The sequence below is a fragment of the Amblyomma mixtum genome, chromosome 1 (assembly GCF_055824585.1).
Source record: "Amblyomma mixtum isolate Tamu chromosome 1, ASM5582458v1, whole genome shotgun sequence".
Taxonomy (NCBI): domain Eukaryota; kingdom Metazoa; phylum Arthropoda; class Arachnida; order Ixodida; family Ixodidae; genus Amblyomma; species Amblyomma mixtum.
Window position 1 is genome coordinate 247224301 of NC_143012.1, and position 16449 is coordinate 247240749.

At 45.0% G+C, this 16449-nt stretch overlaps 1 protein-coding gene across 1 annotated transcript in view; it reads right to left on the reverse strand.

Annotated features, from left to right (window-relative positions):
* Window positions 1–292: 292 nt before the first annotated feature.
* The window catches only part of LOC149371413 (guanylate cyclase soluble subunit beta-1-like), a 119075-nt gene continuing 102918 nt past the window's right edge, over window positions 293–16449 (reverse strand). Inside the window, exons 10-13 of the mRNA XM_089565655.1 lie at window positions 14214–14360; window positions 7402–7556; window positions 5988–6252; window positions 293–3239 (exon numbers count right to left, since the gene is read on the reverse strand). Of these exons, the coding sequence (XP_089421781.1) occupies window positions 1926–3239; window positions 5988–6252; window positions 7402–7556; window positions 14214–14360 (1881 nt within the window). The 3' untranslated portion in view covers window positions 293–1925. The remainder of the gene's footprint in view (window positions 3240–5987; window positions 6253–7401; window positions 7557–14213; window positions 14361–16449) is intronic.

Consider the following 16449-nt stretch of genomic DNA (forward strand, 5'->3'; position numbering starts at 1 on the left):
ATTTCGCACCAGGAAAACTGAGCGCGATCGAACACTACCCAGATTTTTTTAGCATTGTAGTCTACACAGCCATGGGTCCACTGAATATCCTGAGGTAATCATAATCTCTTCTAATGTCTTACTGTGCGCAGACAATGCCGTATCAGCTAGTACTTTAAATGAGGGTTCTACCTAAGGAAAAGGTGTATGCTGATGTGAACATCAGTTTCTCATAGAGGAAAACATAATTTTTTCTCCCTCATGACAGTAGTTGCAACGCTCTGACACGAGGGGAATGAAAACCACAACTCAGTTTAATAACAGCATTCAAATCAGCTTTCTTTATTACCATTTGTAAACAATTTCTTTTTTATGCATGGTATGTCTTCTACGAGCAAACCACGAAGCTGTGCTGGGGAAAAAAAAAATGATATGTTCACTTCAACGCCGCGTTATCCTGTAAGCTGGCACTCAGAATACCGGCCCCAGAGCAGCACGAACAAAAAATTTAAGGACCAGTTGTTTTCGTACTGACGCATTTCTTTACTAACACGCCATATTGCCGCCTCGAATATTTATTACCGCAGTAAATGCGAAACTCTTCTGCAGTCATTGCATGCTTCGTGCTGTTTTGGTGGTAATATCACAATGAAACCCGAAATCGCAATCAGATATGAAAGGAAAAATTGCAAGCATGGAGTCTTGAAGAATTATTTAAAATTCCTTACTCCGGTCGACGTGAAGCCATCTTGACACACTCTCTTTATTTGCAATTTTGTTCGTTTTTTCTTTCAACTTTCTCCCTGTATTAGGAGCACATCTTCCTATGCCGCAATTTCAGAATTATGTAACTGCCCAATAAATGACAATTCTATGAATATGACGTGCTTCGGCGCTCAGAAAGCAGTGCCCACTGGTGCCTTCGAGAAAACAACAGAAATAAACATCAGTTCTGTTCATGGCTGCGACTGCGCATGCAAGTGCGGGTACGTAGAGAACTTGTAGGTGAAGTGCGAATATAGTGCAGCCTTATCCCGTTCCTGGTGACCCACCATGCAGTTAACGTTCATTTAGAAAGCTCGACTTCCCAGCGAGAAGCAGCTAAAACTATTTCCTCCAACCCTGTAGTTACGATTCATTGCCGACTATGTTACTCTTCCTTCTTAAAACTCCAAATTTGCTTTATTCTTCAAAAGCGCCATCGAACTTTAAAACACACTTATCTTTGTGCTCAATCATTGTGTCAAATCGGAAATGGGGTATGTGCTCAGCGTCCTTTTTACCAGATACGATTTATAAAATTTCTCCAACTTTGCTTATTCACGCCTAGCACGACGGCAAATATTTGACTGCGGTTATTTTATGAACAATCACTTTGCATTGCGGCCACAAGCACGAAAAGCTGCCACTGGGTATTTTTCACCCAAAATACCAGAAGAACACATCACAGCTTTCATATTTAACGGAATCCTACAGTCGCAGTGCGAACCGGGAAAACTTGCCCTGTAGTCGTTTCCGAGCAGGAACAAAATACCTTATCCTCATTATTTCGCACACAGAATCACTACGGTTTCGATGATAAACAGAGCAAAAATGTCTTGCCTGTCTTCCTTCTACTTTAGGTACGCACGAAAACTATATAACGTAGGTAATAGCATGGGCTGTATACTTTGGGGATGCAATGCACCAAGGCCTCAAAAAGAAACCCCGAAGGCTGCTACACCAAACAGTGGCTGGTAAAATAACCTGAGAGCTACTGTCAGCAACGCGAGTGCGCGTCCGTGACCAACTTCATCCAGCTCTCAGTTTAGTGTTTCAGTAAAAATGATCAGGCAAAAGAAAAAAGAAAGTACTTGACCCCACATCCGCGTAGTCCTCCGACCTGTACATATATGTACAAACGCGCAGCCCCAAGCACTGCGAAAAATATATGCTTTCAGCGAGTTCTATCTCGACGAGGGAAAAATAGCGCCGCTAAAGAGACTTCCTTTCGTGATTCGTTGCTTCAGTCTTGGAAAGTGCCAATTCAGCTGTGGGAGGTTGAAACGCCCCGCGCTGCCCTGATGCTTGTCCTTCTCGACGGCACTGAGCTCAGCGTCCTCGAGGTTCCGGAACGAGTAACAGCTCTGCGTCCTTTTCCCGGAAGGCGGCTGTAGTGTCTCTGTCCTTTCCGCGTCGCCAAAGTTCACCGTCATCACCTGAGAGAACATGCGCCTCATGGGACAGGCCGCCTTAGAGTCACCGTCGTCGCCGTCCGAGACCGCTAACCTGTCTCCCGCTGCGTATTCGGGTGACTCTGGAGGACCCAACGAGTCTACGGTTGCCACTCGTGCGCTGGCCGACCTGTGGTGACATTTCTTCTCTCCCTTGCGAAGAATACTGCGCAGCCCAGGAAAGAAACCATGCGCCCCCTTTGCTGCTTTTACGACCATGGTGGGAACAGCGCACTTTGCCATAGGGTCTCGGAGGTCATTTAGGGAAAAACGAGCCAGTGGTGAAAGGCCACCTCTTTCTTTGCTGCCTCTGGACGCGGCACTGTGATGCGTATCGGCTTCGTCTTCGTCTCCCCCCAGCCGAAACGGACATCTCGGTTTGAACTTTGATGCGCTTGGTTCATCGTCCTCGAGGTTCTCGTTGTGGTCCTGGTTCCTCGAACCGAAAGGGCAGCATTTCAGCGCCGTGCGCTTGGATGCAGCTTTGCTTGACTTGGAAGAATCGGAGGGTGTGTAGTTCGATTCTGGCCTTTCCACATTCGATAAGATGTCTTGTGGACTAGCCTCAGTATTCGATTCTGGCCGTTCCAAACTCGATAATATGCTTTGTGGGCTACCGTCCGATCGTTCTTCAGTCACCAGAAAACCGCTCCTGAACGGAGGTTGGTCTGCTTCTGCTTCTTTTGGAGGAGACCCTGTCTCAGGGGCAGATGATTTGCTCGCAGCAGCGCTGGCTTTGGGCACTGTCCTACGCTCGACGCAGGGAGACGCTCCTTGGGAGGAAAGCGTGTCGCTACTCAGAGACGGCTCATGGCTGCTGGCGGACTCAACGTTGATAATGCACACTACATCCTCGAAAGGATCATCTGCATCGAGGCTGGAGCTGTTCTGGCGAACTGGCTCGGCGTCATCGAAGCTCTGCAGGAACTTGACGTCATCGCAAAAGTCAGGTGCCGAGTCTTGCCGGCTCGTGGCAACAAGAGGAAACTCGAACACTTGGCCTCGTAGTTTCCGTTTTATTGGCGGAGTAAACTGGCCCGGGTATTCCTGTAATCAAACAGAAAACGCAAATTAAAGTTGCTCATGACTGTGCATGCGACAACTCCCACAACCCGTCTTATTCACTCCTTTGCTAACTTACTTAGTCTAGGGTGGTTCTTGTAAAGTTTCACACAATTCAAGAAATAACCAAACGCGCTACAACGTGGCCCGTGCATGCTGCATCCTTATCCTTATTTATTTATTTATTTATTTATTTATTACCTCAAAGGCCCCGGTTGTGGGGCATTACATGAGGGATGGGCGGATTACATGCAGATTATATAAAGATTACAGAGTACATAAAGATCAGGATACATAAAGATTACAGGATACATAAAGATTACAGGATACATAAAGATTACTGATTACATAAGGATGGCCTCAATCTTTTTCTTGAAATCGATGCAGTTGACGATGAGTACGGCTTCCGGCGGCAGATCGTTCCAGTCCCGAGATGATATGACAAAAAAAGAACGGAAATGAGATGTTGTTCTTGCAGCGGGTTGTTATACGGTCTTGATGTGGTTGTTGCGGCTAGAAGGACGATGAGCTGTTGATATGATAGATGATCCTAAAGGTGAATGATAGAACTTGTGGAATAGGCATAGTCGAGATATTTTTCTTCTAGTTTCAAGGTTAGGCAAGGATGCTCTGGATTTTAAAGAGGACACGCTAGTATAGTAAGAGTAGTCACAATAAATAAAACGGATAGCGCGGTTTTGAGCTTTTTCAAGGATTATAGAAAGGTTAGATTGATGAGGATCCCATACTGCTGACGCGAATTTTGGTTTAGGTCGGACGAATGTTTTATAAGCTAATAATTTGATAGAATAGGTAGTAAAACGAAGATTTCGACGTAGGAAGCCAAGGGTGCGGTTAGCGTCATTAGCGATGTTCGTGATATGCGAAGACCATGTTAGGGTATGAGTTAAGGTGATGCCAAGATACTTACAGGAAAGAACAGATGATATTTCAGAGCCGAAAAGAACATATTTTGAGGGAATATGGGATTGCCTGCGATGAAAAGAAAGCATGCATGTTTTAGTAATATTAAGGGACATTAGCCAATGCTTGCACCAAGTTTCGGTTTGGGTTAGATCAGTTTGGAGGGTGTCAGAGTCAGTTCTGCTGGTAATAGGGCGGTAGATTACACAGTCGTCGGCAAATAATCGGATGTTCGAGTTGACGTTAGAGGGAAGATCGTTAGTGTAGATTAGAAAAAGCAAGGGTCCAAGCACTGTGCCTTGTGGTACACCTGAAGTAACGGGGGAAAGAGGTGACGATGATTTGTTGGCGTAGACAAATTGCTCTCTGTTGGTCAAAAAATTTTGTAGCCATTTTAACACCAAGGGGGTAAGGTTAAGACGTGAAAGTTTTAGTAGTAATCTTTTGTGGGGTACCTTATCAAAAGCTTTTTCAAAGTCAAGGAAGAGCGTGTCAACGGGAATGTTTAGGTCAAGATGAGAGCTAAGATCATTAACAAAAAGGGCTAGTTGGGTGTCACAGGAAAGTCCTTTTAGAAAGCCGTGTTGGTGAGGATGAAAAAACTTGAGCGAAACTAAAAATTTAACGATGTGAGAATAAATAATATGTTCCATTAGTTTTGAACAGATGCTCGTAAGAGAAATAGGGCGGTAGTTTTTACATGAAAACGATGAACCTTTCTTGGGGACTGGAACGATCTTACCGATTTTCCAGTCTTGCGGAAGCACGCCTGATGATAATGACTGTTGAAAAAGATGGTACAAAATGACACTAACCACGTTTTTAGTATTTTTTAGCACTTTAGAGTTCAAGCCATCAATGCCAGATGACGATGACACTTTCAATGATTCAATTAGTTTCCTAATACCATTGCTATCGAACAAAATGTCTGGCATAGCTGGATGATCGAAGACAGGGAAGTGCGGTAATTCGCCGTCCGGTTCGTTAGTAAAAACTGAACAGAAAAAAGAATTTAGAACGCGACAGACATCATGTTCCGGAATGAGATTATGGTCCTCATCATGTAAAGTAATAGGTGTGTTGCGTGAAGGATTAATTGATTTCCAAAACTTGTTAGGATTAGTGAGAAGCATAGAAGGTAATACTGATGAAAAAAAGGAACGTTTAGTTTGGTTTACCAGAGATTGGAATGTTTTTTCAGCACAATGGTACTTTTTCCATGAGCAGTCAGTGTTCACACGTCTGGCTGTACGGAAAAGCCGTTTCTTTTTGTTATTAAGGCGCTTCAGATCGTTGTTAAACCACGGTGACGATGATTTTTCTGTGATCGTGATAGTAGGGATGTGCTTATCTATTAGTTGATGCATTTTGTGTATGAAAAGGGACCAGTTAGTTCGTGTTCTAAAACATCTCTGCTGACACTGCTTATAATGATCCAATTATTTAATGCCCCATACCATAGCTTTCCGTCCTCGGCACATTCAACTGACAAGAACACTAAAAGGCGTACAAAAAATGGTGCTCTCGGTGTCTAATTCAGCGCAGAATATAACAAATAGCATAACAGAGGCGTAGACATTATAAACGTACTGTTTGTACACTGACTATTCTAACGTCCGAATGGCGTTTATAAATGCATTGCTAACCTGAAACCTGAAGTTCAGCTTCTGTATTGCAGTGCCCGATTCGAACTAAGTATTTGTTTGCACGCGAGGCAAATATCGTAAATAAAGCTGGAAAATAATCAACGTAGAAAGGCTGCGGAACTGCATTTTCATAGTCATCGAATTTGACTACAGTGTTACGCACCGAAGCCTTGGCGGTGTCTACACCGGTGAGCGGCGAGCCCCCAGGCGACGGCGTCGACGAGCTCCGAGAGCCAGTGTTCCTGTCCGAGTGCACAGGCGAGCCCGTAGGCGACCGGAAGTGGCCACCGGCGCCGTACAGCGCCGGCCCAAGGGATGCTGGGTCCGGGGCCACGGCATCACCCGGTCGTGAGACGCTGTAGCAGCGAACCGACAGCTCGGGAGGGGGCTTGGTCGCCAGGAACAGGTACCCGTCTTTCACGAGGTGCCTGTGGGCATACGGGATAGTGGGCAAAGAGCGCACTTTTCTCACTCATATCCGAAAGAATGTACGGCAATCACATCAAACCATCACAACAGTCAGAGATGTGAAATGGCCTCTGCCATGGCACGTACGTGCTGTAATTTCCGGCATGTAGCCCACTCGCGCTTATAGCTCGCAGTGCTCATTGTAACTTGACAGTGAAAGCGCTCAAAAGGACAAGGACGACAGAAGAGGAAAGACATTGAAAGTAAGTTGAAAGTAAGCGCTTTGTATGTCTTTCCTTTTCTGTCGTCCTTGTCCTTTTGAGCGCTTTCACTGTCAAAATGGAAAACCAACTCGCCCACTCAATTCCATTATTCATTGTAACCAAAGGCGAAAAAAAACTTGATTCAATTTCCGAGCCTAGTATATAGCCCGCAGGGGCCAACTTAAGGGAAACTGTCCATTACTCTAGTCCCCAGAGGGGCACAGTATGGTGAACTCGCTTCTGTGCTGAGGCATCATGACCGTTCTTCTAAACGCTATACTTCACGCTGTTCCTACTGCAGGAACAAGACTCCCTTAAGTTCACACATTGTGGAAGTCGCGTGCTTTTGATAGGCCACGTGCACTATTAAACTGCGAGAAAAGTTGGGTGAAAAACATTTTGTGAAATCAAGCTGGCAGTAAATGCTGGTAAGGACGCTTAAAACCAGTCAACCGCGCTATGCAGGAAAAAGGAGAGTAAGCGTTTTATTGCGTAATAAAAAATTCCTGATAGCCACAACATACTTGTACAGGACCCATTATGACGGGTGATTTCGCAAATAGAGATTACTAGTATAATCCGCACAGGTTGATTGTCGAGAATGAAAATATTATTAGTTTTTAAACGTGGATATTTCACGGATTTTATACTTGCGATGACGGTACAAATATGCGTTTTTAAAGGTTACATGGTTGAACAGCTGGCTGCTTTTAACGTACACGTCAACTATGGAAGACATACACACTAAATATAACATTCATCATCTTGCAAGGCATTCACTGTCGGGGTCTGGATAAGGTATTGACTCGAAATGATATTTTATTGAGAGCCTGAAAAAAGGCCGCGCCATTCTTTTTAGCGTTCAAAGCGTTTTTATCGAAAGCAATGTTATGAAATGGTACTCACCGCTTAGTTTCCTCGCTTATGGTGACATGCTTGGGCAGCCCGTGGCTCTCCACCTTGTTGGCCAGGGTGACCGTGTGTCCGAAGAGGCAGTACCGGGGCATTTGCGTGCCGACAACGCCGGCCATGGCTGGACCCGAGTGGATACCAATGCGTATCTGGGCAAGGCAACAAGACGAATGCGCAACGAAAAAAGAAGCACTTAGCTTTATCGCACTCGTGTGAATGGCCTAAGCATTTCGGTGCAGAAGTCACGATGCTGGCGATGCAGCCACAATTACCCGGCGCCATAGCTGGTACCGGTGATTAGTGATTGTCAGTATCTTTTTCCTTAAAATGAAAGAATAGTCTTCAGTCGATTCGCATAGACTTTTAAGAAAACGCATACACTCATCGGGATTAAATTGAGAAATAAATATTAACAAAGAATACTTGCGTTGCTTTTAGCTTTCTAATAAGGGAGTAATTATTCATTGACGTCCACCCAAGCGCAGCCATACGGCTACAAAGGAAAGCTATACAGCTTTCTCAGAACCTTCGGAGTTTCTGAGAAGAAAAATTCGTCCTGGTCCGGGGTTTGAACCCAGGACTACCGCTTCACCGGAGCAGTCGCTCTACCAATTGAGCTAACCGGGACGGCAAGCTTATGGTAGGGCGAGAGCGAACTGATCAATAACTCGAAGTTGGAGAACATGGAGAATTCTCATTACTGCAGCCACCAAAAATTAGACGTACTGACGTAACCCCCCAAAGTTTATGCGGTACAAAAGTTCTCCCCAATAAGCGAGCAGTTTAAATAAAGTTGAGACATTCACAAAGTCCTCGCATAACTTGGAAGGGCTCGCCTAACTTTTATTGAAGAAGCGATAACAACAACTTCGCCTACAGTTCGACTCCGGAAGGGGGGCTGAAGCTCAAGTTTTTTAACGTTTTAATGCTTCAAAGCCAATGGCAGAGACATTCCGTTCTCAACGTGGGGAGAGTTGAGGTTGTCATTCAGACGTTAGCTGATTCGTAGCATCGCGTGAGCGGAATAATAATGCGGCAATAAAGGCGCCCGCTCCCTAAAAAATGCGGAAAGAATGCTATTGCGTTCCCTCTGCTCTCGCCATAGTCCGTTTTTCATCGCAGCGTGTTTTCGATTCGTTCCCTGCGGAGCCATTAATTTCGGCAGGACCGTTGCGTGCCTCGGACTATTCACTGGGGCCACTGGCAAAGCTTGGCTCGGACAAGCTTGGCTGTAGGTCAAACGCACGTTCAAAGAATGGCGGAGATGAGCCGCATTTTATAGCGCAGCCCTCTTTGAGGTATTTATATCATTTGAGCGCACCATTGTATGCTTCTTTTTTTAGTTTTTCACCTTCTTTCCATAATGGGAACCATCGCTTTAATAGGAAGCTCAATGTCATGGGACACGCTCTGAGTTTTCCGCGAGTCCTCAGGCAGGGCAGTGCATTGTATGGCTGAATTTATTCTTCTTTTTCTTTTTTTTTTTGGGGGGGGGGGGGCGAAGATGAGAGCAATTTGGGGAAATTCTGGGGAATTCGGGATCAAGCTAGTCCTTTTGTGTCATCAGGCCGCCCAAGTAGGTCGAGAAGTTTCATGACCTTCAAAGCTGAACCCGAAATTGGTCCTCTTGTCCAAGGCAGGACAACTGGAGAGTACACAGTTTAATGGAGGTAAGGCTCGTTACCTTAATATCTGCAGTCAGAATGGCCGTTATCAAGGCTATTTATTCGAAGAGTGTGAAGTTTAGGTTTTAAATGCAGATACCAGAGAGCGATACGCCAGGTACGTCAACAAATTATGGCCATTTCGGCGAGTTACATAAAATTAGGGTTTTTATTTGCTAGCAAGATTTTCGAAAGCAGATGTAGTTTGGCTCGATGGAGACAAAACTTTGTTCGACCTAAGAACCGAGCGCAACTGCGTTTTCGAAATTTTAAAAATTGATATAGATATTACTTAAAATAGGGTAAAGGCCTCTAAATACGTAAGGAGGCTCACAGTAATATTTAGAAAGTTGGCTATTCATTATCGCTAAACCAGCCTACTCGGGAGCATGCCTTAGCTATATTCTGATCCACTACACCATTGACAATGTTATGCTGAAAAAGCGCTATTTTAACAATTCACATAAAAGGTGCGTGGATGCACAATGCTACAGATCTTCAACTTACCAAATCTTCCACCTTCCGAATCTTTCAAAGGATTGAGCTGAGGCAGAAAGAACAGATCTCATTACTAGATATCATTTGAATGCCCACGAGATGGCTTAGTAAGCTGCCCTAAGGTAGACTGCACAGTTAAGACACGCCCGATTTTTGCCGGTCTCCAAGAAGTTCTATTACGTGGTGAGATCGCGTGGTACACATGTTGCTTACGCAACCCCTGTGTCTTGTTTTGCATGCAAAACGGCTTCAGAATGTCTGCGTCACCTTTAAAAACGAATCGATCTTATAACTTTTAGTTGGAAGCCATGATGCGAAGCATGTTTCTTTAACTTGTAGTCTGCAATAATGGCGGTATCCATAGTCCTACCTCCAAGTCGGATTTACACCTTTAGAGTCTACATTCCGTTACTTTACCTCTCACGTGCATGGTATTGTAGTTTTTGTGTTTAGACTCATCATTCTGGTTATGGTTTTATACGTACAATTGGCATTGAAGCACATTTTTGTCAGCTAAAACCGACGCCTGACGCTGTGCCCCTGAGAACTTTGAGGAAATAACCTCCTTTTGTGAGCCAACATCGGTGAATATAGTTAATGTAAGCCCCCGGTGTAAGCCCTAATGCTTACACCTAGAACTCACTGAAGCCATACGAGAGGTCCTCGAGTGCTTAAAGCATCCCGCCGATTCACTGGACTATCTTCTCTTGAACTTTTTTTTTTTTTTAGCAGCTTAGCCACGTGCAATAACAGCACATATCTAAAAGGCTTCGGCGAGAACGTCGCTATTATACTTTGCGGCATTATTAGTGCGAGATAATTTTGAAGGTGAGAGCTCTTGCCTCGTTTTGCTGCCGTGCGAAGTTACAAGGATATGTTCAGCGACAAATATGAAGGGCTACATAATCCTAATAAAATAAAATGATAAAAATAGATAACATCTGAGGCATGTCAAAAGGGCCAGCCGTTAACAGCTGCTGGGCTGATTTTTCTGCGCATATCCGTTAGCATTCTCAGCAGCACATTAACGCACTACCGCAGTGTGACGATTAGGTTATCAAGCAGGGCTATAGCTGCAAGACATAGGTTTACCAATGTACCACTGCTTGCAAGGTTTCATGACTCCAGCTGTCGTGAACCTGAAGCCTACGCGCTGCTTCCTAACATAATTTTTCATCTGATACACAAGTTGCAGATACTTGTAGAAATCAAAGCTGCCTGCCAGTTATTAAAAAAGAATAGCCTTGTTTAGCATTGGGAAGGCCTCTAATTTACCCAAGATTGCACTGCTTTTGCCGGTGCACCTCATTTGTTTTTCGGTTTCTCTTTCTGTTTCTTTTAGCATGCAGTGAAATTCTAAGAAGATTTATAATTTTCAAGAATGGCAACTAGCTACTTCCTCTCTTGTTTTTGCATGCTGATTTCTGCATTTCTTGCTTATCTCTTTGTTCGACAACCGTAAATTTTTTTGGCCCAATTTCCGCCCTAGAAAGTTCATGGAAATCCCTTCAGAAGTGGTCAGTAAAATATATCTGGACGGTACAGGCGACGACTTCGATGACAGACCACTCTGCTCCTAGGACGATGTTGGTGTAGAAGCGCTATTTTTCAGTGGTCCCATTTTTATGGTTTCTTTCTCCCTTCCAACTAAATTTTCCGCCTCCCCCCATTCACACAGATTTGCATGACGCGAAACACTCCGCTGCCCCAACGCCGAACTGCTCGATCGGAAGACGGATGAAGAGCCGCCCTTAAACCGCTCTTCAGTTTGAAGGCCAATTTTCTCGCCTTCTCCGAGGTCATCTCTTGGCCCACTGCGCTGTGGATTTCCGGCTTGCGTGGAGAAAAGTTTTCGATGGCCGAACTGTCGACTGTCTTCAGCTGTCCTCCCTTTCATTTTGTGTTCCCTCTGCGTGTTCACTCTTGTTGTTTTGTGTTCGCTCTTTTTATAGACGGAGTTTTCGATCCAGCTAGCCCCTTTTTCCACACGCCCGTGTTCTACGGGAAACCAGGCCACATTGGGCACTTGTTCTGGGTAAGCAAACGGACGTGTCTCCGGAATGCTTATGTCTACATGGTATTGGCAAGCGCTCACTCATCCATATTGCACATTTTCCTGAAAAAGTACACAGAAGTAAACATTTGAAATTCGTATACTTAATAAGATGATCTATTTCATTTTTATGATGCAAGGGCATCTGTGGCCAAAGAGCGCCATGGCACAAGGTATTTTCTTCTACTCAAGGCGGGATCAAAGACCCGTTTTCCAAGCATTTCACCCTAAAGAAGCTGAGCACCTGACCAGGGGAAAGCTTGTACCCATTGTATCACCGGTGGGTACCCGGCGGCACTGGGGATCTAACCCTCCACATCCCTCATGCGAGGCGGATGCTCAAACCACTAGGCCACTGCCGTGATTCATAAACTTAATAACTGCGTTTCACTTTATTATGGACGTTTTTTCCTCTCCACTGCTGCAAGCAGATTTGAAAAGAAGGGCTGCACATGTGCGACTTTGCAGAACATACGGGCATTTGTGTGAGTCCCAATAGTGGTTGAGACACAATTAAGGCACTAAATAAAGAAACAAAAGAACAAGTTTGTAGTTATCTCGGTGGTGTCCGCATAACCTAAACAACGCGCAGTTTAGTGAACCCCCAGCAATTCGATCTTCACTAGCAAGGTACTGTAACTGAGGCCACAGACGGCGCCGCACATTCGGAAGAGATGGAAATGAAATTATATTGTTATGTTGTTGAAATTATAGCAGGATGCGTGCAACGTAAGCTTTAGATTAGCAGCCTGATTTGTCTTGCCTTGTTCGACTGTGCGATGTCAGTTTCATATAGTTAAGAGGATTACGTTTCGCCAGTTGCTCACATCATTTTAAAAGCATAGCGAGTTAAAAAGGTGTGTAGACGGCCATATACACAAAGAAAACAGCGGGGATGGAGCAACATCAATCAGTTTCAAAAAGCAGAGACGCCGACCAGAACATAAAATTTGATGTCGACGTTTCGGCGCCCAAAACGGGGGCCTTGTTTACAGAACCCCCTTCTGGGAGCCAGACCATAAACATCAAATTTCATATTCTGGTCGGCGTCTGTGTGTTTTGAAATGTATCCCCCCGGCCAGTCAGGATTCCGCAATACTCTAGGCTTCAACATAAATCAGTAGTCCGGAGCACATAGTGTATGGATAAAAAATCGAGGATTAGTTCATATTTTTAGAAGAGATGGCAGAATTGGATGGAAATATGAGTTAAGGCAATCCGTTCAGATAGGGTGGCCACTGCTAGCCCCGCTAGGATCCTTTCTAATAATGATCCTGTCGATCACATCCCAAGAGAAAAGCGTTCGTGAGGGACTGCTGAGCACATTATTCTTGAAAATTCACTGCGCACTACCCTCTGTCACCATTGCTATGGACCTGACGTATAACGGATGACGGATAATGTATAAATTTCAGATTTTAAAATGACTAGAAAACTCCTGCGGGTAGATCGTTCAACTCGCATGCAACTCGGGGAAAGCTGGTGGCTGCCGACCATTCCCGTTTGTTGAAGCAGCCAGATAGCCGTCGCGGGTGAGCTGGTGAAGCGGGCTGTCGTCCTGGTGACTTCGCTCGTTACTAATGGTGCTATATCCTGGAGCTTGCGCGCACGTCGCTAAGGCGTGTTCGCCGGCAGCGTGAGTGGTGATCGCACTGCCTCTATTAAACACCATTGTGGAAAATTCGGTAGCCAGCAGGAAGCAATCCTTTTCGTTATATCCCCCAAGTGGTTCATCTTTGCGTAGATCCGTTAAAACTTTGCAGCCATTGCGTCTGAACGACCTTTTATTATGTATTTAAAAAAGAAATATGGTGCGCAGATTCCTTACTCTCTGCGACTGCCGATTTTGTTTAATATCTCTTCTTTCCTCGATTACTCAGGAGAGCGCTTCATGCAACCTAAAGTACAACCTTTGTCATAAGTGTGCTGCCATTCCGCTTGCTTCATGGTCGTCAAGTTTGGCTCATCGGTAGTATTCAAATTGTTTGAATACCAAAAGGAGCGCTTGTGGTCACCCATGGAGAGCTTAGGACATGATACTCTGTATACAATGAACTCAACTTCCTTTCTTTGTCTTTCACCCTATTTATCTACCTCTATACGTGCCGTGCTGCCAACAGGTCAATGATTGGGCCAGCTCGCTGATTGTTCTTCCTTCTGCCTCTGTCTCTTGTCAGAGCTGCTAGGGACGCCCATTACGCTGCTTATAAACAAGTCCCTTTCACTGTGTATTATTCTGAAAGGGCTCTATAGCATGATGGCGATGCATTGACTACTACTAAGTATCTGCTTAATATCTTAATATGCTCCTTTGCAATGACTCTGCAGCTTTCGTAAGTGAAACAGTGTTCTTCGTGCCTTTACCCTCTAGAAACAATACTTTAAACGTGATCTGTGCGAAATACTTACCAACCGCTTATGTCCACGACATAAAAAGTTCCTCAACAGTACGAAAACCCCGTGAGGTTCTTTATAAGGCTTACGAGAGAAGCCAACAGCCACAGAAACCAAGGCTTAGTCACTCATGAAATGACGTAAGCCTTATCATAGTTGTTTAGAATGTCGCGATGTTCGTCTAGCAGTTGCCTTACCTCAATGGTGTGTCCCTCGACAGGTGAGAGGACGGTGCGGGTGACTGCCTGCATGGCGAGGCCCATGGCTACCAGCCTGTCGGCGTGGTCCTCAGTGAACTCGGGTACACCGGACACAACCAGGTAAGCGTCGCCGATGGTCTCCACCTGTGCACGCGGAATGAAAGATACCAGATTTCCCTGCTCTGGTATTTCCAAGACGCTGGAGTTCACCATTGAGGTAGAGGAAGGCCTCTGCAGGGCAAGGTGGCGTTCTCTGGCGTCGACACCTCTGCTCCTTCTTAGCCGGTACTCCTCCTCACACGATCATTACATTAAAATTCGGTTAGATCCCCTGCCCTCTTCCTTGCCTCTGCTTTCACTTCTATTTCGCTACGACGCATACTTCAAGCGTCCACCGTTCTGTAAGGAAGTTACAGGTCCCGTGGCCATTACTCGGCCCTTATTTTTCTATACTGCCGCTATTAGCACGGCTGCAATCATTGTGGAGATGTTCGTGGTTTTTTGAATACAGGCGATCATTCGATTACTAAGCTTTGCCAGACAGTATGAGATCTGTAAGAAGGCATATGAGGACAAGCAGAGTTACTATTACTTTTTTGTACCGTTCAGGCCGCAGGATAGAATACAACTAACAGACACTGGAAGTTTCACTGTCATAGCTGAACATTCTGATTCCGGATACACAGACTTCCGAGCATGTCATATTTTGTTGTTAGAGCTTAAAAGTAGTAAGCAAATTGCCCCCGAAATAGAATTTACATTTTGGATGCTCCTGTTCTTTTAGGTTTTCTGTAACACCGTGCCATGTGAAAAAAAAACATATACCAAAAAAAAACTCAGATGGAAACGAATCTAAACATATAGAGCAAGCCTGCTTTCCTTTACGTGCTCGTATTTTTTTTTCTTGCAGCGAGTTTTCGTTTCCAGGTCAGCAATAATTTCGAATCAGTTCGCTTGCCTGATTTAAAAGAGTAGCCTGTCACTGCGTAATTATGCTAAGTACCCAGGCTGCTAGTATTCCCTTCAAGTAGTAAGCACACTATAATCGTTGCCTTGTAAAACACGTTCTCTCAAAACATTTTATTATTATCAGCTCCTTGCACTCCCACTCCACTAGGGACTCAGCTAAGCTCTTCCTCTGAAACCGGTTGCAACCGTCCTTCAGGAGCTACCCTCAATCTTGTGGCATGTGTGTGTGGGAACCCCTCCTGGTCCCTTGCTGGCGTGCTCCTTTGTGAGCAGATCAGTATGCCAGTGTCTTATTCCCCGTATCTGTCGCAGCAAGACTGCCGTGAAAATATTTTCTTATCCTTTAACTGCCATGCCGTTAATTGGATAACGCATGCAAGCGGATATACCAACTATGAACAGTTTTGAACAAATTGCGTAAAAATGTTAGTTCTCCGATCCTGCTTCAGCAAATGGATTCCTTCAACGGTGTAAACGAACTGCGCATTCTGAAAGCTCGTGCGAGTTTGGGCTGTTTCTTTAATTCTGTCTTTGTGATAACATTTCCCAGTCTTGAGTAACTCGTCTTTATTTAAATGGTAATGAGCTTCACACAAATCTAATCTGCAAAGCTGAAAACGGAGCCCGTTTCTGCCTTTCCTTGAAATCTCATTTAGCTCCCATAGAAATGTCTGACGCGTGAACCTCTGATCGGCAGCTGGAGGCAATTGTTAAAATGCCTCTACAAACTAGCGCTTAAGTAGCGACGAGTAGCTCGTGACTACGCAGTTTTCTCTCCAGGTTGATCTGTTAGACTGCCCCGCACACAACTGTTCCTTTAACTTCGTTTGTTACCAGGTATTCTTGTACCAAAAGAACCTTTATTTTCATGAGGCGCACACAAATCTGGCAGCACGAAAAGCCTCCTCGAACGAGCGAAGCGCTTTTGGAAGAAGGTGACGAAAATTGGGGGCCCTCGGCGACACACAGGTTGTTGCTACCTAGTTGGTTCTTGTTTTTTTTTTTTTTTCAGCGCCTTTCAAAGTTGAGTACATTACCTACAGCGACTGTGCCGGCAAGCCTGGTGCAGGCTGCGCTATCTGCGGTACATATTTTGTTTCGACGTGCTTAGGTTGTGTTGCAACTCGCAGTAATTGACTAAAAGGGCTAAGGAGTGTCAGACCCAAACCTCACGCCTGCGTACCAAGATGCGCTTGCTCGGGGCGTTCCTAAACAAAAGAGCAAATCAACTGGTGCTATGCTGACCTTGTACACACCGTGCAGC